General features: G+C 44.5%; 1 protein-coding gene across 3 annotated transcripts; it reads right to left on the reverse strand.

Moving 5' to 3' along the window:
• Positions 1–1,988: 1,988 nt before the first annotated feature.
• On the reverse strand, positions 1,989–27,972 carry Slc25a27 (solute carrier family 25 member 27). Of its 3 annotated transcripts, none has more exons than XM_041656512.1 (9): positions 27,707–27,972; positions 25,039–25,230; positions 22,702–22,786; positions 18,165–18,287; positions 14,779–14,891; positions 11,567–11,651; positions 9,596–9,688; positions 8,911–9,013; positions 1,989–3,153 (listed from the first exon to the last, which is right to left on the reverse strand). In XM_041656512.1, exons 1-9 carry the CDS (start codon positions 27,810–27,812, stop codon positions 3,085–3,087), a joined length of 969 nt encoding a protein of 322 aa, XP_041512446.1. In that variant the 5' UTR covers positions 27,813–27,972; the 3' UTR covers positions 1,989–3,084. The 3 variants fall into 3 exon arrangements, with proteins under 3 accessions (XP_041512446.1, XP_041512445.1, XP_041512447.1); XM_041656511.1 differs by having other exon boundaries at positions 1,989–3,692; XM_041656513.1 differs by having other exon boundaries at positions 1,989–3,692; positions 25,039–25,192; positions 27,707–27,825.
• Positions 27,973–27,981: the final 9 nt, after the last annotated feature.

Consider the following 27,981-nt stretch of genomic DNA (forward strand, 5'->3'; position numbering starts at 1 on the left):
CTCTCCGATCACTCCAATACGTTGGACACATGGAGAGATGGAGTTTGCAAACTTGTGAAAGAAACAGGCTCTTTGCTCTTACATACAGGACTTGGTCTCCTAGTTGGTTTTGTGGGGACTCCGTGATCTGGGCATAACAGATACAGACTAGGTAAACATATGAAGAGTAGCAGCTCCTCAAATCTTCCTACAGGGTAGTGGTTCCTCCATGTCTTCATATAAAGAAACAGCCTAGAGATGCAGAGGAGACTACAGTGTCAAAGTCTGTTCTGTTAAAAGATCCCAGACGTTGAGGGAGGTTCTCAGATTTCAGGGCCAGGCTTTCTTCTGCATCAACTGGCACTCAGTAACAATATGTAGTTTTCCGGTAATCACCAAGGAGGCGCTTTGGTTTAGCCAGGGCAGAGAATGGCTTACTATCCAAATATTTTGTTTGTTTGGAGACAAGGTCTTCCATGAGGCCCAGGCTGGCTTTGAACTTACCAAAGAGCCAAGATGATCTTGAACTTCAATCCTCTTATCTCTTACCTTTGGAGAACTATAATTAAGGGTGTGTGCCACCATGCCATGTCAAAACCCATATTTGAATCATCAAATATTAAAATTGTGCATTTTCCCCATGAGATGCCTTGAAAAAAATCTGTTTTTGTGCATATAGGAACAAAAAGTATAACTCTCTCAATTGCAAATATATATATTTAAAAACTTGAAGGTACAAACACAAATTTTTTCACTTAAATGTTCCCCAATTTGATTCCTTTTTAAATAAACATGGCAAAAGAGACATTTCAGATTCACATGACAGCTGCAGTCTTAAAATAATGAAGGTGAAACTAATACATTATTTGTAGCAAAAAAAAACAAAAAACTTTTTCTGGAGGACAGACAAATAAATAAATAAATACAACTGTAAATGAGGGCAGTGATTTACATAAAAACAGAAGATCTACCTAGTCCTACCTCCCCCTGAAGGATTATAATACAATAGGTCCTGAAGTTCTCTAAAAACATATTTTTCCTAGGGCTGGAGAAACGGAGAAGTGGTTAAGAGTAATGGCTGTTCTTCCAGAAGACCTGGATTCAATGCCCAGCAACCACGTGGTAGCTCACAACCATCCATAACTTTAGTTTCAGGGAATTCAATGCCCTCTTCTCACCTCTTTAGGAGCCACATGCAAGCCGTACATAAACACACATGCAAGAAAACAACCAGACATGTAAAATTAAAAAAAATTTAAAAACCTGTATTATTTCTAACTAAAAATCAGCCTTACGGAATTCTATTTCTTTAGTTAGATATACTTGTTAATTTTCTTATAAAGAACAGAGAACTATTTGTAACAAAAATATATAGATTTTTCAAGAAGAAAAAATATTTTATGAGGGAAAAATGTGAAATTTAAAAAAAGAAAAACACCCATTAATACTAAGCTGCGGAAAACTTGAGAAGTGCCAGAGCTACATAGTAGGAAAGTGAGGAAGTTACAGACAGGAGTTCTCGGATGTGTGGGTACCGAGAACCAAACATGCTAGCAAACCATGGGTGTAATGGGACATCAGTGAGAGACACCAGCGGCAGGAGGATGCAGAGGCTTAGTGTTCAAGTTCACCTAATCCTGAACTTCATGCTGCAGGCATGAGACAAAACAACAGCAACATAAAACACAAAACAAAAGCCCAGGGATGACTCAAGAATCTGAGGGTTGCCATGGGGCTGGTGCAAGTTGCTTGGGTACCTAGTTAGTGTAGAGATGGTCCATTGGAATACCCGTAATAATCAGGACCTTTGCACTTTGCAGCTAAAGCAACCTCCTTTCTCTGGGCTTCAGTTTCCAAACTTGTAAATTGACGGAGTTTGTTCAATCAGATGATCTCGAAGGATAGTTTCAAGAATTTGAGTGGATTCCGAAAGTGCCAAAGAACGTGTCAGTGCATAGTGGCGTTTCAGTCCCAAGACCCCAAAAGAATAAAGCTAAGCCAATTTTTAATAGTTCAGTTTGCATATAATTATTTAATTCCATCTTTACTTAGTCATAAACATTACAAAACATAGGAAAACCAAATTTTCCCCAAAGTGATTCAGGCTGTGGAGCAGAATACTTGGGGACTTAAGCACATAATATAGTATAATAGAGGCTATATATATTTAGCAACTCAATTACAGATTGACGAGTACAATGGAAAGGTAGGCAACCCGAGGACGTAAAGAGATTGATCTCTGCCTTCTGCAAATAAAAAAAGTGAGATGGTTACACACATTGAAAGGTCTATAGAAGTGTGCTTCCTCCTTTAAAATGGCAGTGGTTATCCACCCACACAGTCATGCTGACGACAGCATCTATGTCCATCGTGACATCTACCGGTTGGCTCTGAGGTCTACCTTGGGCCTGAGCGGTTGGGGTTTTCCTAGTACCATCTCCAGTCTCTACCCCTAGCTGTAGCCATCCATCCTAAAATGCCCTATGTCTGAGGCTGGGGGAGCAGGTGTGCGCAGGTGAATCTGGAACAACTGTTCTAAAACAAGCAAAGGACCAGATGCGAAGACTGAGAGATTAGCATGACCTGCAGATGGTACACGCTTGTCACATCTTATGCAAGAATTTAAGATTCAAAACGACTAATCCTTGGGCTTCTGAAAGTTCTAGGACGGCATCTGAACTGTCTCTCTTCCTCTCTGTGATAGAGGGGACAGGTACAGAAAAAGCCACATCAGAGTAAACTAATTTCATGTCACTCTTGCTTCGAAAACACCCAGGAAGAGCTGATGACGTTATGAGGTGCTTCCTACGACGACCCCGAGAGCTGAATCTCAGTCAGATGTGTTGTTGTTTCCATTTGTGACGATCCTCAGAGTTACTGACAAACGCGAGTTGTCGTGGAGTATGCTACACGTGGCAAATGCTCTGCTCTCACTGTCAGGGTAAGTACCCGGCTCTAGCGTGTGTGGGGGAGTGACAGCCGGAAAGCACACCCGGAAAGGTGGGCCCTACCAGCAACCAGCCTCTGCCCTTGCAATCAGAACATCACTTCAGGTTCCCTCTTTTAGCTTTCCATCCTTCTCGCCAGAGGGTAGAGCAGCTTTTCTCAGCACTGGGAACTCAACATGTTTATGCTTGTGTTTTCCTTCTCCGCCTGTGGTTCACGATGTGTGCTCTAGTAACAGAAAAGAGAGTTGTCACGCCGCAATAAGAGATACTGGCGCACAGGTTAAATGTGTTTCCTAAGCACTACGCAGTCTTTCACGTCGCTGCCGTCTATCCAGGTCTGAGGGGCTGGCTCCCTCTGGGCCTCCTCTAGGCAGACACTTTTGCTGGGATCAGCAGCTCAAAGTCTTAAACCTTCGGGTCCAAGGTCAAAGTGGTCCAGGTTCCATTCTTTAGGAAACGCCGAGCTGGGTCTCAGTGGTTGGTCTTGAGAGATTGGGACCAGACAGATCCCTCTTAGATAAATATCTGAGTGGAGTCAAAGAGAACTCTGGTTTCCATAGAAAGAGAAAGTGCTGCCCCCTGTAAATCGCAGTCTCTGTAGAGTAAAGAACCTTCCTAAAGAGGTAGAAATAATAGGGGCGCGTGTTGCAGATGCCCTTGTTCGGCAATGAGGAGCACTCTGGCTTTAAGGGCTTAAAACGGACTGACTCCGCTCATCTCTCTGATTTTTTCATACGTGAGCCAGAACACCATTGACCAAGGGGTCTGAAAGATTAACCAAAGAGGTTAGTGCACATTTCAAAGCCATTTTAAATATTCTACATATCCCACAAACATCTTTTAATGACAGAGTCATTTTCAATCCACTTGTTAAAAAGGCAAAACAAAACCCCCACAAATATCTTGCTTTTTACCTTTGGAAATTACCTTGAAACTTACACAGCATTTTCATGTCATATTGATTACAGATTTCCCTAAAAACAACTTGCAATAGGAAAAAAAAAAAAAGAGACCTTATCCCCATTTTACAGATGAGAATGCTGAGGCTTACAGTCCACTGCCCACTGACATGGTGTGGAATCAGACCACAGGGTTCTTTCTACTGACTGGTTCAGGCTACAAGGCTACAACAGGGGGCATCTTGACTTCTGTACTAAGCAGTTCTCCAATTAGACATTCAGGAAGTGAGGAAGACAAAGACCAGCCTTTAAGGGCTGCGTCATAAAAATCTTAGTCCCAGATGTCTTGCAATCTGCACAACCGAGTTTGCGCTACATAGAAAAAGGAGCTCTGGGCTCAGAATGGCTTGATGTTAATCTCAATGACCACACCCACAGGAACCAGGGAAGGTGTGGACTGAAAGGAGGCACAGATACTAGCAAGGAGGGATTCTCAGAGAATGGGCTGGTGCTTGGATCGAAGACCTCTCTAATTTGGTTCTCATCAGTGCCTAGAGATAGTTTCCATTCCATAGCAGTTAAGCAGTTAGAATCTAGACAGTATTTGCTAAATGTGTTTGTAAAGGAATGCATATGCCTGCATGTGGGAATTCTAAACATGTTAGATCGGCAGACTGAGGACTTACTCAGTAGCAATTAGCTGATCTGCACAGGAATAGCTGACATCACAACCACAAAGCTGTGAATGTATCATATTCCCGAGCCGTCAGAGGCGACTGCAGAGACCAAGGAGGCAGGGATCCTGGTTAAGAAGAACCCTGCGGCTGTCTCTAATGGTGTGGTTGTCAGCTTTGCTTCTCATATGAATGCAACAGTACAGGTTCAAAACGGCAGGGGCTGGGTGAAGCCTCCTCTGTCTGGGGGAAGGGACTGTGGCAGGGTTTAGGGGAGCTACTGAATGAGTTCAGAGAGAGATGGTATAGCCAACATCTGTGGGGAGCTAATGGGTGGAACTGATTGAGTCTCTGTGCACCCATGTTGTCTGTACTTACTGAGCTCCCCACCAGCACGGTTATGTCAATAATCCAACTGCATATGGTGCTGTGTTGTTGCCTCGGGTTTATCCTGGGACCGCTGAAGTCCTTACCCATTCCTGTTTCTGCAGAGCTCTATACTCAAAAGCTCTCTTTGCTTGATAGTCTCAAATCTTAAACTTGCAAATAAGCTCCTCCCGCTATGATGCTTGGCAGGTGACCTCCCAATGCTAACCTGGGCTTGAGTTTATGAAGAGCACGCTGGCCCGGAGGCAGCAGTTACTTGTATGATTTACCAAATGCGGTGTGTGGCATCAATACACCAGCTATTCTGACCTCATCATAAGCATTAGGGAAGTCAGCTGGGTACTTGAAGGTGCAGATGTCTGGGTTCAAACACGCACAGCAACAACCCGCAGGGTAATAATAACAAGCACCCTGGTGATGCTTGTTGGGTAGGGAGCCTTTCTTTGGTACCAGTCCTTCATGTTTACACACCCCTACTTTCTAGTTTTCTGTCTGTGTGCGATGAACATGTTTGTGTGTGTGTGTGGGTGTGGGTGTGTGGGGGGGGTGGGTGTGTTTATAGGTATGCATGTGGGAGGCACCCAAGATTGCTATCAGGAATCATCCTCAGGTGCTCTTCTGCCTTATTCAGTGAGGTAGGGTCTCTCAATCAAACCCAGAGCTCACCCATATGGCTAGTCTGGCTAGCCCACTTGATCCGAGAATCCCCACCTCTGCCTTCAGAGGCTGGAATTCCAGTGGGCCATCACACAGATAACATTTACATGGGTTCTAGGATCTGAAGTTGGGACTGCACACTTATGTTGCAAGCACTTAGCCATGAAGCCATCTCTCCGGCCCCCATTTCTTTATAGTCTTTTAAGATTTCTATCAGCTAATTAAAGGATCTTAAGGAACTCAGCACACTGAACCAGTAAGGAGAAGGGAGTCAGAGTCAAAAACATCTGGGAGGCAATTCTGCTCTGCCACAGCTGTATGATCTTGAGAAAATCTCTTACACACTGAGATATGGTTTTCTCACCTGGAAATGTGAATGATGGCACCTGCCTTACTGTATTCTTGTGCAAATTTAGAAATGATTCCTGTGCGTGAAGCACTTGGCACATAGTAGGTGCTTTAAGAAATGCCTGCGTCACCTCTACCTCCACACATTACTCCCTCTTCTGTCATTTGACAAATGCCTACAGAAGCATCACAGACCAGAACAAATGGCAACTCCTTGCAGCCTTTGGTGGCCCTCAGACAGCTAACCGTTACAGCCACGCTTTCTGCACTGCCCATATTCCCACTCAGTATTGTTCACGCCGCTAACAGACACAAGTGCCTTAGAAAGGTGTCCTCCAACATCACACTGCCTGGGGCTGATGCTAAGAAATACTAGCTAATGACCTAACTTGGTCACGTCATGCAGATGCTCTGCCCTTATTTCCTCCTCTATGAAAGAGGGACATGATGACAGCTCACAGCGTAGATAGCTGGGGGAACTCAATGGGCTGAGCCACGGTTATAAGGAGGACAGTGCTGAAGATGCACCAAGTGATTCGCTGGTGCTCACCACTTTTATAACATTTAACCACTTACTGAAAAGGATTGTCTTATTCTTGAGTGCGGCCAGTGCCTCTAACAGCTCCTTTTTTGTATAAGCCCAATTAAAAAAAAAACCCTATAGTTTCAGTAAGAAATATTCCATTTTAAAATGATTTTAGGCTAATCAAGACCACCAAAATAAGGTGGGGCTTTGTTGTTTATTAGTTCTAGTACACTTTTGTAGCATGGTCTGAATCTATAGTGTAAGATGATGGGATCATGAGAGGCACTGGCCCCATCAGTAGACAGTTAATTCATTCATTAGAAGGGAAGGCTTGGTAGGAGAAAGTAGATCACCAGGGTTGTCATGTGTGTGTGTGTGTGTGTGTGTGTGTGTGTGTGTGTGCTGTACGTATGTGTGTGCACATGTGTGCAGGTGTGCTCAGCAGTGGACTGTGTGTGAGAGGCCAGAGTCAATGCTGGGTATCTCCCGCAGTTGCTTCTCTAACTTATTGAGACATAGTCTCTCAATGAGACCTGGAGCTCACCATTTCCACCAGCCAGGGAGTCGGTGAGGTATATCTGCTCGCACCCCCCGGTGCTTGGGTTATGGGTGCAAACACCACTGCACTGGCTTTTTACACAAGCGCTGGGGATCCAAACTCTGCTTCACACTTTACCCACTGATCCATCTCGTCAACCCCGGACAGGGGGTGTACGGGGAGTCTGAAGGATCCACCTGTCCCTGGCCCCTTCCTGTAGACATCTCTCTACTTTGCTCTGCCACATGCTCCTGCCAGGATGGCCTGCCTCACTAGCCCACAGGAGCAATGGGTCAGCTGACCACAGACTGAACCCTCTGAAACAGTGAGAGCAAATGAACTCCTCTCTTTTTCAGGTTGTTTTGTCTGGTATTGGGTATTCTGTTATAGCAAACAAAGGCTGACTGGCATATTTATGTCAGACACTGCTAAGAGCTTCTGCTGTTAATTTCTTCTTAATAACCAGCTGCTATCCCATGGTGACAGACAGCACATATTCCCAGTTGCCACCTGGGAGCAGACATTTCTGACACTCCCTGCATCTCCATCCCATCTGCATCTAAGCTTCTGATGTTGATCTGATATTAGGGTAATCTTCTGTTCATCTATCCATATGTCCTACAGGCACTTCAAAACTATTGTGTCAAAAATTAAGTTTTTTTGCAGCTACAGTTTTCTTGCCCTGCAAATGATGTCCATTTGCACAAACTGTTGTCAGCTCCGGTAGCCCAGAGCCTATTTTTTCTGGTCTTCTCTGGTCATTCTGCTGTCCTCATCCGATCAGGCGTCTATGCCCCAAATACCTATTAAAAGGCGTCCTCTTCCCTCACCGCCCAACATCAGTCTGCTCCACCACCACGCCTCCGCCGTCACCCCAGGCCTTTTCTCAACTCAGGGAAGACAGAATCATCTCAAGTGGCTAAGCTTCAGCCTACCCCAGTGTGCACAGTTCAGCAGGCCCTCCCCAGCTTCTTTCTGCCTCTCTGCCTTGCCCTTTGCCTGCCTCCTCAGTTTCTCTATCTTGGCCTTCCTGCCCTCAGGATCTCAGTCTACCCCAGCCCTTTCCAAAGAATGTTTTCTTGCCATTTTGCAGGATCAAGCCTTATTCACTTTTTAAATCTCAGGTCAAAGGTCTCTTCTAGGGATGCCTTCTCAATTCCCCGTGCAAGCTGTACCTATTCACTGTGTGGCTCCACAGAACTAGCAATTCCTCCTGTGAACTGTGAACTCACCATTTATAGTTTCTCATTCAAGACTAAGTCCTTACTACATGACATGCATTCAAGCAGGGGTAAACAGTTATTTATGTCTTATTATGTCTTATTATATTATGCTGATTTTGACTCTTTGAGTTTCTAATCCCATAATGCCACCACATTTTCCAATACTGTTAAGTACTTACAATAGTTCTTTGCATTTAATTCTATTTCTGCATCACTAACTCTACCTAACGCTGTGTCTCACTGCACTGCAGTCAATGACAGGAGTATTGGCATAGCGCTTTCTCCTAAAGCAGGGTCTCTGATAACACCTGGAAAACTCTGTCATCAAAATAACAAGTTCTGAAGCAGCAAAATTTCCTCAGAAGAACTCCATTCTGGAATCTGTACATCCACTCCAGACCAGGATATTTTAGATAAGAAGACACACACAGTAAATAGCTAAATAGTAAATAGTATGTCTTTATCTACTTTCATAACAGATTATCAACCTGTTTATTAATAAATGTTGACCCATTCATTTAGCCGTTGTCTGTCAAGAAAGGAAACATGATTCTAAGAAGAGGAGGAAACAAAACCTAAAAAATATTTTAAAAGGCAAGGATGGATGGGCCTGTTGTGAAGGCAGGGCCAAGCTATACACCAGAAGAGAAAATGGAAAATATCTGTAAAATACAAGTAATTTAAATACAAAGAAAACAACAATAAAGGATAAAACAAGACAGCATCTTTACCATTCTCAGCCAGGACGGTAGAAAGCCTTTATACAGGCTCAGGAAGCCTTCCCCTTGGACAGCCTGAATCAAGCAGTCAGTTGACGACTTATATAAAAGTCCCCTGCAAGGACAAGGAGAGCCGTGTCACATTTCCTCCTGTGTAAACAGAGGTGTAAATAAAGCCATCTAGGGAGGGTATAGTAAACCAAATGCTTTCTGCTTGTTTAGAACAAACAGTCTCAGTGCTCCACTGACATAGGTATCTTCATTTGGGTGTAGGCATCTCCTTGTTGACTCTTTTTTTCCTATCACCCCCTTGGTCCTCTCTGAGTTCATTCCAGCAGACCTCTTCCAAAGAGAAAACATGATTTTATACTACATCACATTCTGTTCCCTGAAAGGCACAGGCTCAGGACAGAGTGGTCAGTCTGCAGATTCTCAGCAGAGGAAGCTTTCAAAACCTTGGAAAACAACATCACAGTAGGTACTTTGTGTCTAAATAATATGATTGTTCACTCAATTCCCCAAAGGCTCAGTATATTTGCATCAGACAAAGAGAAGGCAATTTCACGTGAATAACGGCCCCATGGAACAGGAAAACACAGGACAGCATCTCTGTTGCACAGACCTATAAAAAACCATTTTTGGAACACCAAGATTGCTGCCAACACTCCAGCATGTGGGCACTAAGGGCTTTATCTACCTTCCCTGCTTGTCTCGAGGTTGGTTCATTATTCGGCTCTTAATGACATCAGCTGGGGTCCCCAGAATAGAAGCTACAAGTCCCGAACACAAACTGTAGACACAAAGAAATGAAAGTTAAAGAGAATACTTAAATAGCTCCCAAACTCTAAGAAAAAGCACCTAACATCGAAAAAAGAATAGAGTGCAAAATACTATTTGAGATTAAAATTAATGTTTAATTCTGTAAAGAGACAGAAAATATTTAAAGCATAGCAGCCAACAGGTATGCACCTCCCAGTGCCAGGCTTCCTGTCAAGGAGGGGACAAGAGAGATAAGAGTCTCCCCTTGGAGACAGCTTGGGAAATGAAAGATCTTGTCAGGCAAGCTTGATGACCTGAGTCCTGATTTCAGCCCAGTAGAGGAGAAAGCTGACTCCTGTAAGGTGTCCTCTGACCTCCACAAGCATGTTGTGGCATGCACAGACATGCACGACACACAGTGACACCCCCACCCTTCCACTCACACCCCCACCCCCACAGTCATACCCTCATACCCCTCCCCACCCACAGAGTCACACCCCATACCCCCTCCCCACCTAAATCACACCCGATACCCCCTCCCACCCACAGTCACACCCCATACCCCCTCCCCACCCACAGTCACACCCCATACCCCCTCCCCACCCACACAGTCACACCCCATACCCCCCACACCTTTACTGCTACTACTACTACTACTACTACTACATAATCCATGGTTAGGAAGCCCCTGTTCTGGAGGTGGCTATGCTCCACTCAGGGACAGACCAAGACACATGGCTATCTTCAGATGCTGACTAGTGACAGGGAAAAGCAAAGTGGGCAAACGTGATAGATGTGAACCAGTAAATCAAGTGACAGGCAGGCAGGGAAAGGCTCTTGGGGGTGGCTGAGTCACCTGTCAGGGCAGATCTGGATGAGGTGTTACAAGGACAGAGGTTCATGTACAAAGGAATATTCTTGGTACACACAGACTCTCTCTCTCTCTCACACACACACATGCACAGAGAGAAATAGGGAGAACGGGAGGAAGGGAAAGAGGAATGTAACTCCATTTTCAACTTGAGAATATTAACATTACTCCACATATCTAGGGTCATCTCAATAGCATACAGGGTTTGAGATTTTTCAGTCTTTGGCAAAAACACCACGAGCCAGAGGAAACAAATCACTGTGCTGTGAAGGACAGCAGACACCAAAAGTCATTCCTTCAACTGGAGAAACTGGAATTGTGTGTCAAAGAGAAGGACCATCGAAGAGCCGATTCCGTGTCCTCTGGGTCCCTTTCCTTTGTTCTTGCTCTCAGTCATCAGTCCCCCCCCCCCCCCATTCCTTTGAGGCTTCTTATAACTCATTTCCCCCTCCTTATTTACTGCTCATAGTTTTCACACTTGTCTAGTTCTCCCTGTTGGTGAGCTCCCTGGGCAGGGCCACTGCAAGATCCAGACACACACACTTAGCCCAGAAGGCCACACATATCTGCTGCACCATCAGAAACTGCCCCTGGGACAGCTGCAAATCAAGTACAAATCTTGGCCAAGTTCAGTCTGAAATATGGTGGAGTTTTATCTGTATCTTCCACATTCTAACTGCAACGAACTTGAAGAATGTGCCTCTTTAAAAACATAGCATCGTCCTTCTCTCAGGGTGACTGATGACATTCTTGACCAAAAGATCCCCAAAGGTAGAATTTATGTCAACTATTCAGGACAGGGTCACATATGTGTTTAGAGAGATGGCGGAGGGCTAAGAGCTCTCACTGCTCTTGTGGAGGCCCAGTGTGTGGTTCCTCCAGCTCCAGGTGACACGATATACTCCTTGGGCCTCAGGAGCCACCTGCACTCAGATGTCCACAAACAGACACAAATGCACGCACATAATTAAAAATAAAATTAAGCCCTAAAAAAGAAAAGGAAACAGAGAAAACAAATGCGTTGAAAGAGCCACCTACCTGGATAAGCCGTGAGTGGCAATGTTCTCCTCCAGCGGGGTGTTCAGGACCAGGTAGTGCTTTACCGTGTCATAGGTGGTTAGGTCTGGCAAAGGGAGAAGGGTTGGATTTTCACTCATTCAACAGTCAAGAATATGCTGGGCTTGGGGCTTGGGGCTTGGGGCTTGGGGCTTTGGGGTCAAGAATATGCTGGGCTTGGGGCTGGACTGTGTGACAATGAAAGATACCATTCTTGTTTTTAAGCAGAGCTACAAACAGTAGGAGAGGAAGAAAGGAAGGAATGGGCACTCACTGTATCTAGCTACATACATTACCCTCTGGAATGTTTGGTCTTTGGACTAAGATATGTTTTTTTTTAAAAAATATTTATTTATTTATTATGTATACAATATTCTGTGTGTCTGCCTGCAGGCCAGAAGAGGGCATCAAATCTCATTTCAGATGGTTGTGAGCCACCATGTGGTTGCTGGGAATTGAACTCAGGACCTTTGGAAGAACAGGCAATGCTCTTAACCGCTGAGCCATCTCTCCAGCCCTGGACTAAGATATGTTTATCTGAACCCGAGTTAACACCCTGACAGTTATAACCAACAGATCTGGACTACTGTTTTTCATTACACTAAGATATGTCTATCTGAACCTGAATTAACACCCTGACAGTTATAACCAACAGTGGAAAATGAGAAAGAAATAGTTTGATTAAGAGGTCTGATTGAGATACCTTCAAAGTGAGACAGCCAAAGGAAAGTACCTGGAACTTGGGACAGAGTTGAGGCAAACCCTGAAGGGACAAATTGAGGAACTATAATCACAAAGATTTCTGAGGGAAAAACATTAGCTACTAATGAGACAGAGCAGACATACATGAAGTGACATAGAAAACAGATTTATCCCTTCCACATTTAGGTGATCTGTTACTGGGATTAATCCCTAAACATTTGATGATTCCTATCTATGAAAGATTGGGGGAAAAAGCCGAGAAAAACCATGCTATTGCCTTCAGGGGTTCAGCCTGTAGAGAATGACAGCGATGGCCTCAGAGAACTACAGATATTGAAAAGGACATCCAAGGTGATCAGGTACAGGGAGGGATTGTGAGAGGGTCAGGAACGACAACAGTTTAGCTGAGTATTAAAGGGATTTACAGAAGAGAACTAAGCACAAGAGGGGCAAGACGGAAAGCGGAAGGGTGAAGACCAGCTCTGTGCCTGCAGGGGCGAACAGCTCAGCGCCTGCAGGGGTGAGGAACAGCTCTGTGCATGCAGGGGTGTAGTCTCTCAGCTCAGGGCTTTCTGCTGTGCTCCTGCCAGCAGGCACAATGAACTGCAGGGAGCTGATAGCACCTGGAAAGTTCTGTGAGTTCCTACGTCATGTTCCAAAATTTCCACTTGGTTTTCTAGTGAGAGGCCAGAGGAAGGTGACAAGGACACTGATAGCTTGCTGGGTCAGTGACTGGAGAAACCTGTCTGGATAGATCTGTGTACAACTTTGGGGGTGGGGATGAGCTCAGTTAAGTGATTATGACAGGGATCAAGCTGGGAGTTGGTCTGATGGTTTGCCCTGTTGGAAGCTTACAGTGGTGTATGGCTCCTATAGACTCCCGTGCGCCTGTATGTTTGGCGTGTAGGGAGTGGCACTAGTAGGTGTAGCCTTATAGAAGTAGGTGTGGCCTCGGAGGAAGATGGAGGAAGTGTGGCACTGTGGAGGTGGACTTAGCAGTCTTATAAGCTCAAGTTTGATCAGTGTGATACACAGTCTTCTGCTGTTGCATGTGGATCAAGATGTGGAACTCTCAGCTCCTTCTCCAGCACCAGGTCTGACTGCGTGTGGCCATGCTTCCCCGCGATGACAATAATCAACTAAACAAGTGAACTGTAAGCCAGTCTCAATGAAAGGTTTTCCTTTATAAGAGTTGCTGTTGTCATGGTGTCTCTGCACAGCCACAAAACCCTAAATGATTACTAAAGATACTGAAGTAACAGGTATTGTAATTGGGGGGTTGGCTTAAGATGATTTCAGGACATGGAAGAGGCTGGTAGCTGTGACATCTACATTCAAGGGCGGCTGTGCACACACATGAAATGACTGTCCCCAGAGATGACAACCTAGGATGACAGGAACACATCTTTCATTTCTACACCCTAAATTCTGTATTCTTAACAAGACAGGCAAGCTGCTACTTTACTGTGTGCTGTCGCTTGGAATCTTTCCTGTCCTCGAATTCTCGTGAAGATTTCAGGTTCATTTTGGAGAATAAACATGGATGACATACCGGTACCCATGGCACAGACATACCCACTGTACGTCTAAAGCACAGACATCACCAATGTCAGGACCATCTGTCTGGTGGCGGGATGGCCTCTTGATGCTATGAAATGCCATTTCCATGTATGTTTATAGGCTCTAGATTTTTAAGTTATAAAACTGGGCATATACACTTAAAATAATCTAGGGTAGGCTATATCTAGCTTCTCAAAAAAGGTATTTGTCAACACATGGCTTTAACATGTTCTCCCTCTCATGTTTTCTCTGATAGTGTGAGTGTAGCTTGACTAGTAATATATCACCATAATATCAGCAGCATATCCTAAATAGGAATATTTGGCTGATATGTCTTAATTTTTTGACACAATAAAAAAAAATTATTTTATGACTCAGCCTGGCCTTGAACTCACAGCCTCCTGACTCAGCCTTCCAAAAAATGAGTTTTACTCTTTTCTAGAGCTTTACTCTCTTCCCTGATGTATAACTGTCCAATGGAAACTTTATGGTTATAGCATTTAAAAAAAGAAACTAGAAATCAAAAATAAGAGGCAAGGAAGGAGTAGAGGGGAATTGCGGGGGGGGGGGGGGGAATGTTCTTATTCCTAGGCTGCACGCCATGCTGTTCAGGGCAGAGCCACAGCGAGAGAGACCTGGGCGTCTGGGCAGAGTGACTGTCAGGCAGTTCCACACGTCAGTTTCATCTCAAGGGACCGACTAGACTGGGCAGAAGGCCTCAGATAGTTTGGCCTTTTATGCTTATGGGGACATTGCTTTCTGTCTTTGGTCCTTTTTATACATCACTGAAGGAGGTGAAAATGCTCCGGGATAAACACTCAGCTACTGTTGCTGATTCCTGTGATTGAAAAGCACAACAAAGCCTTCCACACCCTGACGTTGGTGCCCATAACTGGTTGACTACGGCTGTAGAGAGTCAAGAAGCTTGTTACCTCCCATGTTCACAAGCGCAGCTCGTTGAATATTGGGCACCCAGCCTGCCCACAGCCCACGAATTCCTCCTTCAGCCAAGATTTTTGCAAATGCATGATGTACTCCACGGAATCTAAGGAAAATAACAAAGAGATATTAGTCTATGTATTCCTGTGTATGGACGGCCGGGGTGTAAACTTCACCTTCTGCTGATCGGGCGAGGACACAAGCAAAGGAATGGCGCATGATGAACAATGCCTTGTGGAGCCCTGAGAGAGGCTCCAGGAAAAAAAGGCAGAGGCTCTGCCTTTGACCCCAGGTGCATTCAGCTCCCTGGATTGTTCTCAGGTGTGATTTCGTGCTTCCTGCAACACATTTGCATTCAATTTATAAAGCATGTCTATTCTTGTTGGATCATAGCGATAGAGCCCAATCTGGTGAAAGGATATGCTGAGTGTTGTCCTCAGGGTGACCTGGATCTGGATCTGGCCTTCTGCCTTGTTTCTGTGCTTCCCCAGATAGCATCTATAGTACATGCCATGTAACTGTGTTTAAACTGGTCTGTCCTCAGAAGGTTCTGGAAAAGGCTGCTCTGTTAAGATTTAGTATGTGCTTGCTGACATGTATGTACATGTTTTTCTGACTTAAACAACCTTGCTTTCTCTGTTACGTTCATGTATAAGAGCGCAGTGGCGCTGAAACAGAGTTGTCTGCAGTGTTAGAAGGTAGGCTTGTCTTCCTACAGATTTCTCAGCCCACAGGAGCTTCTGGAGCCTGGCAGGCCCTGCGCTAAATAGCAAAAGGCAAATGCGACCTTCAGCAACCATGGAAGACCCTGAGGAGTAGCTCTGGGTGTCAACCAAGTAAGTTCTCTGTCATTTTTTAATCAATAACTGTTGAAATAAGGGCAGCGGGGCTGCGTCCCTGGCACCCGGCCGCCCACATGGCTATCTCTAGCTTATGCCCCGAAAAAATTATACCGAAACTGTATTCTTTTAAACACCGCTTGGCCCATTTCTATCTAGCCTCTTCTAGGCTAGCTCTCACACCTGGCCTAGCCCATTTCTAATAATCTGCTGTAGCCCACGAGCTGGCTTACCAGGAATGATCTTAACCTGTGTCTGCCTGGAGTGGGAGAATCATGGCGACTCTCTGACTCAGCTTCTTTCTCCCAGCATTCTGTTCTGTTTACTCCACCCACCTATGTTTTAACCTATGAGGGCCAAAGCAGTTTCTTTATTGCTTAACCAATGAAATCAACAGATTGATATATGACACTCCCACATCAAATAACTCAAGTAAAATTTTATCCTTCTCAAAGATATCTGATGCAGTTTGACAGCTGAGAGGTTTTGTCAGTTTAAAAGGATAACCTCACCAAACAAATTTTAGTAAAATACAAATCCAAGACCTACAAGTTATAAAGGTGTGAGGACAAATACAAGTTATCAAACTTCTCTCTCACTGTGCCTTCCGTAGTCTTAAAAATACTTTTCATTGTGCAAAAATATCTGTCACAGTCATTCTGAATATAAATATGCTACTGTTTATACAATGTATATGTCTAAAACTTCAGTTTTCACAAACCCAAAGAATTCTTGAGTTCCAGGGAGCCGAATTGAAGGATCCACCTAAAACAGGTCAGATATATCCCCTTCAATTCCCTGGTCCTAAAATTTTTTCCCCTTAGTTTAACTCTGTTCTGCCAATACCTTAAACAGGTGTAAGAGACACCTGACATTTCCATACCACAAACACTGGAGAGGAGCAAAGAGTCCAGCTATGCCAGGATGTGGCCAGCACCCAGCCTTCTCAGGTTCCCCTCAAAGATGACACCCACAAATAAGCAGGAAGAAGTCTTGAGAATCCGCCTCCCCAATTCCTTTAACCTGTGGTGCCTAACCTCCTGCTTTTTATTATAAAAAAAGAGATGGGAATGTAATGATTGTTCTGTCTCTTTAAGAGACAAGCCACACCCACTCCCTCCCCCATCAGCTGAGGCAGGCAGGTCTTCCTTCCTGCTTGTTGCCTTAGTCTCTCCCTCTCACTGCCACATGGCTCGCCGCCTTGCCACCAGGGACCAGCCATCTTCAGAGACTGGCACCATGGTCTCGTGCGTTGTACCTGCCTAGGACTGGCTGCTCTCAGGACCTGCTGCCCCCTGCCTGCCACCACTTGGGGACCTGCAGCATTTCTGCTGCCTGTGGCTGCAGGGTATCAACAGCAATTTTTATTAATCCATTACACAGATGACCACATGTCCTCCTGGGTTTCTGCAGTGGTTTTCTGAGATTTGAAGCTGTCAGAAAAGTGATGGGATGGGCCCTGGGACAGTGGGACAGTGCCACCCCTCGCTAAGTCAGAGTGTTGTCTTTATGCCTGCTATGGAGCCCTGCCCACCCACTCTAAGGCTGCAGGTGGCCCAGGCTACTGCGGGGCAGGCTAGAGAGGGCAGGGGCGCAGTGGTCCATGGTGAACACTCAAGGAAGGCACTGGCCCTCCTCATAAAGTTCAGCTCAGCTGGAGACAGTTCCCAGGAGGTGCACTTCAGACTCAGCTCAGATCTCCTGCACCTTCCTCTCTCCTGGAAGGGGTCTGTCTGGCAGAGCTCGCCTTTCCCAGGAGAAACAGGCTACAAGAATCTAGCAACATGACCTGGCTACATTCTTTCCAGGGGGAGAATCAAGATGTTTAGAGACAGTAGTGTTAACTATCAGGAACCCCAAATGAAGACACAGGCCTGGGCCATTTCGGAGGCAGTGGCAGGCAATCCTCTTTGAGTTCGAGGCCAGCCTGATCTACAGAGTAAGTTCCAGAACAGCCAGGGATACACAGAAAAACCCTGTCTTGAAATACCAAAAGACAGACGGACTGTGTGATAAGTGATTTTTAGGAAGCCGCTCCACATTGGTGACATAGGATGACAACGTTAGGGCTCATACCAGGACAGAGGGCATGCGACCAAATTCTTTCTCTTTCTTTCCTTTTGAAACACAGTATCACCTGTAGACCAGGCTACCCTTGAGTTCACTACGTACCCCAGGTTGGCCTCACACTCTCAGCAATTCTGCCTCGGCCCTCCATGTGCCAAGATTACAGGCTCGAATGACAATGTCCGACTGTCCAAATGCTTTACATCAATGTGGACAGGGGTCTCCTCTAACTGTCTTTCAGTAGGAGGAGGAGCAAAGAGTTATACACAGTCCCTCGGATACAGAGCACACACACATCATGGCGCACAAGACCCGGGCTCACACACCTCTTCACAGTCATAATTTCAAAAGGAAAGAATCGGTGTTAATTCCTTCAGTAGAGGTTAGATTACAAACATGAGGCATTAGTTAAATGTCCAAGAAACAGGTGACCGAGAAAGGAGAAGGAAGAGTGAGTTTCCCGGTTGACTCACCTCAAGGGCTTCCCTTCCAGCTTCCGTTTTCCTTCCATCTGCATCTGGACTTTCACCAGGTCGGTGGGGTTGGCCAGAAACTGCCCGATGACCCCAGCCATCATCCCTCCGATGACCGATTTCCTGAGGGCAGAGGAGACAGTGGGTTTGCTGTCTGGCTTCAATGGCCCCTCATTTCACAGATTTTACTGGGGAACCACACTGAACTGGCACAGGCCCTGGGTAGAAGGTAGAGAGGCAGTGAAGAACAGACGAAGGAGAGAAAAGCAGGAGCCTGACTGTTGACTGGTGGGTAGGTCGGGAAGCAAAAGGCGCTAAAGGGCGAATCTGAAATCCTTCCACCTGAATCCGGAGGAAAGAAACATGGCTTCAGAGGCACCGACACCTGGACCCATTACCTCTTTGCCCCTGGCATCTGGCTGCAGGGTAACAAAACCGCAGAGATGTAATCGGCCCGAGAGGAAAAGGCAGGGAACCACAACTTCAAGCCTTGACTGAGCTGGTTTTCACGTGATGGACCTGACAGCATTCCTCTCTCTGAAGACACTTGCGACCAAGCTCCTCTACTCTCCAACAGTGAGCAGGACTCAAGCCTGACAATTAACGTCGCATCCCAAGTCACGTGTTAGAAGCTTTAGTAGGCAGTGTATATCATAAAAGGCTCCATTGTTCTACATTTTCACAGCACTTTAAAGGGACTTTAAATAACTTTCTCCGTTTATTAGTGATGCTACTTGTTTTTTGCATGAGTAATGAACATTTATACTCCTTTGGGAACTGGGTCTCTTCACACCCTTTCCTTAGTTTTTCCTGTGTGCTAGCTATGGGTTTTTGTGTTTTTTTTTTGTTTTGTTTTGTTTTAATGGTACAAGTGTGTATTATTTATGGTGAACTATTTTAAAAATATTTTTCTTTAATCTCTCTCTGTGTCTCTGTCTGTTTCTCTCTGTCTCTCTGTGTGTTTGTGGTGCCTGAGGGGTCTAGAAGAAGATTCCTTGAAGCTGGAGTTACAGGTGGTTAGAAACTGCCCATCAGGGTGTTAAGAACGGAAGTCTGGTCCTCTGGAAGAACAGGAAGTGCTCTTAACTGCGGAGCCTCTCTCCAGCCCCTGTGAACTACTCTTTACATTTCCTGGAACTTGCTTTGTAGACCAGGCTGGCCTCGAACTCACAGAGATCCGTCTGCCTCTGCAGACTGGGCTAAAATTCTCATGGCTGGGCTAAAAATTTTAAATTTCAAAGCAACAGGCATTTGTACATTATCTCATCCAAAGGTAGGCATCGCTGCTGTAGTGAGGAGAGTGGAAGGTGGAAGAGGTGAGGCAGTTTCTCTATGTTCCTCGGTAAGGAGACAAAAATAAGATGCAAGCCCATCTCTTCATAGCCAGAGCTTTTCAAAAGGAAGAAGAACACACATGGCTCTGCTGAAAGGCGGCCACAGGAATTCTGATTGTACGGAGCTACTATGAGTCTTGAGGGTGTGTGTGTGTGTGTGTGTGTGTGTGTGAGAGAGAGAGAGAGAGAGAGAGAGAGAGAGAGAATCAGAGGAGCTACTATGAGTCTTGAGGGTGTGTGTGTGTGTGTGTGTGTGTGAGAGAGAGAGAGAGAGAGAGAGAGAGAGAGAATCAGAGGACAGAGAGAGAGAGAGAGAGAGAGAGAGAATCAGAGGAGCTACTATGAGTCTTGAGGGTGTGTGTGTGTGTGTGTGTGTGTGTGTGAGAGAGAGAGAGAGAGAGAGAGAGAGAGAGAGAGAGAGAGATCAGAGGACAGAGAGAGAGAGAGAGAGAGAGAGAGAGAGAGAATCAGAGGAGCTACTATGAGTCTTGAGGGTGTGTGTGTGTGTGTGTGTGTGTGTGTGTGTGTGAGAGAGAGAGAGAGAGAGAGAGAGAGAGAGAGAGAGAGAATCAGAGGACAATTTTTGGCAATCAGATCCCCAAGGGTAGTAACTCAGGTCATCAAGCCTGGCAAGCGCCTTGATCCTACCAAGCCATCTCATTGGCCTGCTATCGTGGTTCTTACTAATAAGCAATGACATGGTGGAAATGTTCATCTTTGGCATGAACAAAATGAAAGAATGTAGCACCAAACTTGAGTCACAGAGACAACCTGGAAATTGGTGTCAACTCTGTACACGTTGATTCGGTTCTCAGCCTGTACGTGCACTCAAGGCTACAGGAATGCACGAACACACAGCATACAGGGAAGAGAGAATACGATTCCTCAACATTCAGGGATTAAACACGCATCCTCACGGCATGGGGCTCATCCTGTAGAAACACTGATGACTATGGTTAGGTCCTTGCCTTGGCCCTTAGTCAGCTTGTAGCCCAGGGAAGAAGACAAAAGAGAGCCAAAGAGATGTTCAAAGGGTCAAAGAGTGCAGCGTCCAGGAAGCCAAAGAAGTGAGTGACTCAAGAGAACCAGAGGCACCTAACACCCAGGACAATGAGGATCTGGATTAAAGGACACGAAAGGCATTTGTCATTCTTACATCTTGGGAATGGAGTACATTAGTGTATGGGTTCAAGTCCCACAACTGTTAACGCTCTTTTCCAAACTTCTACATTTACAACCTAAAAACAAAAGAAAGAAAAAACATATAAAAATGAAAAAAAAAAAGAATGGACAATAGAAAAAAAAAATTAAGTGACAACCTAAACTCCAGGGAACGAAAAGCTCTGATTATAAAGCCATTTGCTAAACATGGTTTGGCAGAACTGACAAAGGGTGTTTCTTCATTACAATGTCTACCTTCTGTTATAAAAAGGGTCCAAAGAGCACAAAAGAAGTTTCTGCGGGAAGCCTGCTGTTCTTTATAGGACTGAGGAATCTACTTCCTACTACTGAGTACTTCTTTAAAAAATTTTACATGAGGTCCACGCTGCTCAGCGTGCTGTGAAATAGTTACATTGTGTAGTTACGTTCTGGGGGGGAAGAAGTGGGTGGTGTGGTAAGGTGTAGAAAGGATGTCAGAAGATAGTAAACAAATATTGACTTAAAGGTGATGTGGGGGTTGAAGCAATGGCACGGTGGTTAGGAGCACTTACAACTTTTGTTTGATTCTCCATCACCCACTTAGCTCACAACCACCTGTAACTACAGTTCCGGGGGATTTGATACCCTCTTCTGGCCTCTGCCCATCAATCATGCAGGTAAACAAAATTCATACACATAAAATAAAAATCTTTAAAAAAAATTTTTTACATGATTCCCAAGGGAGGCTGTGCTAGCCCACGGTCTGAAAACAAGAGTCATCCAGCACAGAAGCAGTAGACCTTACTGTCAGCCTCTATTCAGTAGAACTGATACAAAAAATGGGAATCATGGTTTACTTCCTGGACACAGGCTTTACAAACTGAACCACTCAAAAACTCCTAATAATACACAAGCCAGACTCTGAAGAAAAAAAAAAAAAAGAAACAAACATGCATTTAATGATGTTAGCTTGCTTCTAGAGAGAGATGGTAGTTTATTCTTGGTGATGTTTTCCAAGAGAGTATTTTTCCATCCCGAAATTTAATTTTGGGATTAATGGTATCTAAATAAAAGGCACATGGGCAAATGCATTAAGATGTGAAGGGTTTAAAGGACTTTATCAGTTATGTGATGCCTCGAATTTACCAAAGCATTTCTGAAAGAAACTGGTGTCTTTTGATTATAATTACAAAAGTACATGATAATGCAATGATTTGATGCGTTACTTTTATATTCATTAAAACAGACTAGCTATAATGAAGGTCATGTCTGGCTAGTTCTTTATCAACTTGGCACAAGCTAGAGTTGTTTCAGAAGAGGGATTCTCAATTGAGAAAATGTCCCCACCAGATTAGCTCACAGGCAAGTCTGTAGGGGAATTTTTTGATTAATATCTGGTGTTCTGAGAGGGCCTATATCCCACTGTGGGCAGTGCCATCCCTGAGCAGGTGGTGCTGAGTTATTCAAGAAAGTATGCTGAGCAAGTCATAGGGAGCAAGTCAGTAAGCAGCATTCCTCTGTGGTCTCTGCTTCAGGTCCTGCTTCCTGCACTGAGTTCCTGCTCTGACGGCCCTCTGTAATGGACTGCTACCTGGAACTCTAAGTGAAGCAAACCCTTCGCTCTCCACGTTACTTCTGATCATGGTGTTTTATCACTACAACAGGAAGCTAATTAAGACAATGTCCTTTGAAAAAGGATGTCCCGATAGAAGATGTTCCAATAGAAGTCATTATTATTATTATTGTTATTGTTATTTGATTTTGAGATAGGGTCACATATAGCAGAGACTGGTCTCAAACTATCTTCCTGCCTTCACCTCTTAAGGGTTGGAGTATTATCCCAACCATAAATTCGTTTAGATTAAAATAGTAAATAAATATGAATAATTCACATATGCATTTCTGTTGTGTCTGTACAGAATTCTCACTTATTAGGATTTCTATTATTTATTAAGTCTGCTACTAAAAGCAATTTTAGTACAAATGGATAATTTTATGTAAATATAATTGGTAAAATCAAAGTCTTTGTGGTCACAGCATATTGTTTTCAAAGCAAAACTTACCAGAGGGGATAATGCTTATCTTCACTTTTGCCAAACACAACCTCCCGGAGATGCTCATAGGTGACCATCCGACCTCCCGAATACACTGCATAAAACACGATGAAAACAAATTCAGTCTTGTATCTAATGAAGTAAGAGGACCTGTGACCTGGACTCATTAGTCTTCCAAAGGAGGAATTCTTCCTTCTTCTCTGATCCCTCTAGGAAGCTTCCCTTCATGACTTTGTTTACCCCTCTTCATCGTTTAGGACTCAGTTCACTATGTTTTTCAGATAGCTGCTCTTTGACCTCAGCATCCTTGGCCCACATGGCATGTTCTAACATAGCAACTATCAAATTCACTAGCAATTAATGGCTTCCTATCTCCCCCTCAGGGCTTCTCCAGGTGGGTTCTCAGTGCTGGTTATATTTTTCCTTTTGACAGACACTGATTCACCAAACATGAGTCCATTTATTTATTTATTTATTTATTTATGTATTTATTTTCGAGACAGGGTTTCTCTGTGGCTTTGGAGCCTACCCTGGAACTAGCTCTGTAGACCAGGCTGGTCTCGAACTCACAGAGATCCGCCTGCCTCTGCCTCCCGAGTGCTGGGATTAAAGGCGTGCGCCACCATCGCCCAGCCATGAGTCCATTTATTGACCTACACACAACTAACTTCATATAAGCTCAAGGTTGGAAGAGCTTCTGAATGCTAGAGCTTGAAGTAAGGTTAGGGAAGAAGAGCTATTCCTGTCTTCTTGTTTCAGTCCTGGCCATCTTGAGCATCACCACAGGAAGGGGAGGAAATACAGAATGCAAAGGAACCCCACCAAATAGCTCTGTGTGCTGACTTTAACTCAAATACGCAAGTAGGGAGCTTGGCATGCAGAGGATCTTCTCTTTGAATAACCACATGTAACCGCACTAGAGAATTCATTAACATTTCTTCCCTTCCAGGCTTTAAGCACCCGAGAAAGATCTTAACTGGAGAATGACGAAGTGGCCAACACACGTGAAAGAGGCAACACACAGAACAATAATGGGGTCCAAAGATGAACAGGTAGAAACTGGCATCATTAAAATCAGTACATGATGCCCATTCAAGAGAGTTCTTGAATATGAAATACCACACTTTCAGGATGTTTGACTTGGTATTTCATAAAAAAAATAACAAATTACAAAACAGTATACGTTTCTGTGCATAATCTGACTCTTTAAAAAAAATCCTATGCTAACCTCCTCATGTGAAGAATTGACTATTAACAGCAAGCTTGCACATGATTAAAACCGATGCTTTCTAGGCCAAGGAGACAGCATGAAGGTGGAGGGTGGAGGGGCAGAAGGCCATGCTATCTCAGTGTCTCTTGGGAACAACTTCATGTTCTCCTGTCTACAAGCCGACAGGTCAATGACCCCCATTCCTGTGAGTGGCGCCCTGGGAGCAGGGTTAGAAAGGTTCTCTCTGAAATGTCACCACTAATAACCCGCAGAAGTCATTAGCCTGGGAGCAGAGCAAAGGTAAGTTCACTTGTGCTCCCTCTACCCTAGGAAAGTGCCACGGCTGGATAAGGCAAGGCTCCTGCTCGTTGTCACATCAGCCTCGCTGGGCTCTGATGCACAGGACAAAGACAATATGTTTTAATCTTCAAAGACCATGAAAACATTTCCCTGAAAGCTCATTCAGAACTTTGGATTTAAAACCTACTTCAATTTTTTTTTACTGTATTTGTGGTTTCTGAAGTAAGGGAAAAATGACGTAAATTATTCATGTTTCTCTGTCTTATACCATTAAAGAACTTACAGGGAAGAAAATATCCAAACATACAGCCAAGTAGAAACAACTCTAACTCCTTTCCATCAAGATTAAGTGATAGTACTTGTTTGACTTTGTTCAATTATCTTAAAGCGCTTTATAGATATGGTGACAGTTTATTGTTTTTCTCCATGTGTATATGTGTGTGGTGTGGTTGGTGTGTAGATACGCTCACGTGTGTAGAACCGTATCAGTGTGTGGGTGCGCATGCACATGTGTGCACGTGCAGAGGTCTGAGGCTCACATCAGCTGTCTTTCTCCACACTTTCCCCTTTATTTATGGCTCACCACCTCCAGTTAGCCGGGCTGGCCAGCTTGACCAAGGGTCTCCTGGACCATCTAAATGCTTCCGTATGCATTCTCAAAACTTAGGGCGCTAACTCCTTAATAACAACTGGAAATATGTTCTTCTACTGATTTATTGTATCAGTGGGAAAAATGAATAAAACAAATGTCCTTGCTGGATTTTGAATACAGCTGAAGAGAAAAGCAAGAATACAGAACTCATAGCAAACTTACCAGTTAGAATCAAGATAAATACCTACGTGTCTGTAAATGGCGGGCGTCACTCCTTGCCACAACTTTAGGAAGCCTTCCTCCTGGACAATCCCTAGGGCTGTGCGCACCATGCCCCTATAAGGGGCAGATTCCGCTGCACCATCTCCCAACCTAGCAACAGCAGCTTCTCCTTGCATCTGGAGTCGGGTTTTGGTGAGATCGAGGGGAAAGGTTGCTAATGAAATAAAAAACAAACGAAGGGGAGGAAAAACCCAAAACATTCAGACAAACAAACAAAACCTCTAAAATCATAGGATTAATATTCTCCCATGATTTGGAGATTCTGAAGTGTAAGAATATAGCAGAATCGGCCAGGGAATCTGTTAAGAAAATACACACTTTCTATCCCATTCCCAGGCATTCTGAATTAGTAGATGGGTAATTTAGAAAGTAGATTCTCATGTCTTGGCAAATCAAAGACTCACTGCCTAAGAGCATCCCAGAGCATCCCCAGATTAAAACTAAACCAAAATAATCCCACAAAGTAGGACCATCCTTGATCTCTTTTCAATAACAACATTCAATATTAAATCCGCTTCAATTTTCCCAATGAGAAATAGCTTATAGTAGTCATATTTTGCTGTGTCTTCTTGACCACAGCCACTATCGTTTGAGTTCTGCTACTAATTTAGAACAAACTTGAAGCCGAATTCTACGATGTCATGAGTGGTTTTCCAATGCGAACGAATCACAGAACTGATGTTTACGATGCAATGAAGCCAGAATGTCTTCATAAACGGACGTGGCAATGCTCAACATTCTTCAAAGTGAGGCAAATATTTAATTATATTTTCTGAATTGATAAGCTTTACACATAGTGCATTCATGAGTTCTTTGTAAGTCCCAACTTTATTCATTAGAAAAATGTGCTTACATGTCAAATTAGAAACAGATCGTTTTTATCTGAAAGCATACTTTAGCTACTCAACCTACATAAGGAAGATGAGATTTAAAATGTCACAATACAGTTTCCCAAATAACTCTAAGGGGGGTATGGAGACGAGCTTATGAACATCGTTGACAGTACATAAGATTTTCAGTGACGACTACCTGATCCTGAATCCATGAATACCTTTTCTAAGATGGAGGGGGATGAGTAGAGGGGGTGTTACATATTTCCTACTAGATTTTATACAGTTAGTATGTAACAATAATTTCCCTAAGCGGGTGTGTCTCGCATATACATACTTTAGGAAGTGTTTTATTGACACATAAAACTAAAAAAATAAAAATAAAAAGAGGTAGGAACTTCTATCTATGTACAAATTCTGCTTCCAAAAACATATTTTTGCTTTGTTTTGATTCTGGTTATTCCATAGTTCCGGCTCTCCTGCTGAACTGGTGCGTATGCCCCTTCACAATGAACTTTGGTCCCCTAGCCTCTGATCCCTAGTCTTCTAGCACCTTTCCCAGGAGTGCTCCTGGACAGGCCAGTGAGCTGCAGTGAGGAGCCAAGCTGCTAATGTATCTATCACTCGGCCATCTGACTTTCAATGTCTGTAAAAGTTGGTGAACTTTATTTCAGAAAGTGAACGATTAAAAAAAATGCTCTGCTGGCTGTGAGAGGAGAGAGACAGAGATGGGCTGGAGAGCAAGAAGGAAAGAGTCTGAAGGGCCAACAACGGAGAGTGCTGGCTGCACTAGACTGAAGGGAAATAAACCTCTGGAGAAGAAGACTAACATTTTCAAATGACTAATACACTATAGGCATCCTCCTTTCTTTCTTTTTTTAATGGACAAGAAAATGTAAGGGTAATCTGAAATTGCTTCACAGAGACCACAGTTTGAACTCACCCCACCCCTAACCCTGGCGAAATACCATCAGCTCATGCCAAGGTACCATAATCCACTCTAGGTGGTCTGTTCATTTTTTGTTATTATTTCTTTTGACTCATTTAGATGGATCTGTTTTTTTTTCTATGATGTTCTTACGAAACACAAAAATAGCTTCCCTTGCAACAAGCAGCAGTTGTAAATGTCTTTCTTTGAACGTGCCCCCACTGGCCTGGAAGAAGGCCACACAGGTGTCTTTGCAACTGTACAGCCAGGACCCACTACGGTATCGACTGTATTAATGACCCAGTTAAATAGCTACCTTGCCTTGCATTTACCATTTTTATAAAAATTACTCCTCAGAGTCCCTCCTGTAAGGTAAACAATATAGGGTCAATATGAGGTGGCCGGCTGACTTTAGACAGGTGTTCAGGAGGAATGGTTAATAACTGCAATCCTCCAGGTGCCCTCTCCCCCAACTCGAATCTTAAAAAAATTCTGAGGCTGCATAAGGGTATAAACCATGAAAAAAGACGATCCCAGAGATGATGAAATATATGTGGAACAAATGGATTATGATTCCAAAAAGGTCATCCTCACTAAAGGGGAAACGTTTCCTAAAGAGGTATGAGGACTCATGAAGAGCCCAAGAGTACTCACTCAGGCGTTAGACATCATCCCTCGGGATGGGAAGACAACCCTGGAAACCTCCAATCCATGCTTCTCCCGAAGCTGGCCTACTGGGCACCTGACCACATCCTTGCGAGGGTGCAACCTCTGAAGATGCTCCAGTGTGGAGCGGGGCTGCCCGCCCATCCCTCCCCCAGCGCGATGCCACGGCCACTCGCTGGGGAGACCGAGGCGGGGGCGGCTGGTACCTAGCTCGGCCACGGTTGCGGCGCAGCCGGACAGTAGGAACTTGCTCATCCGAGGCCATCTCTGCGTGAGCGGCAGCAGCGTCTCCTCCTTCTCGGGGACAGACATTCAGCAGCAGATCAGGACCACTGGGCACCCCTAGTCGCCTATGCACCTGCCACCCTGCGGGCGCCGCCCCTCTTCAGTTCAAGAGCGGTCGGGGAGGGACCATGTGTGCCTATAAGGTACAGCAAAGTCGCCTCCTGCTTAGTAGCTGGACCGGTCTTGGGGCCTCAGG

This window comes from Microtus oregoni, unplaced genomic scaffold, assembly GCF_018167655.1.
Source record: "Microtus oregoni isolate MIOR12 unplaced genomic scaffold, Mior012 000007F_ref0000211, whole genome shotgun sequence".
Classification (NCBI taxonomy): domain Eukaryota; kingdom Metazoa; phylum Chordata; class Mammalia; order Rodentia; family Cricetidae; genus Microtus; species Microtus oregoni.

Bases quoted from the DNA above. Each gene is read 5' to 3' on its own strand.
- Slc25a27 (XM_041656511.1), bottom strand. From the start codon at position 27,812: ATGTCTGTCCCCGAGAAGGAGGAGACGCTGCTGCCGCTCACGCAGAGA. The intron at 25,231-27,706 runs GTACCAGCCGCC...TTATTTCATTAG, and splicing joins CGCAACCGTGGCCGAGCTAG to CAACCTTTCCCCTCGATCTC. The intron at 9,014-9,595 runs GTAGATAAAGCC...TTGTCCTTGCAG, and splicing joins CCTCGAGACAAGCAGGGAAG to GGGACTTTTATATAAGTCGT.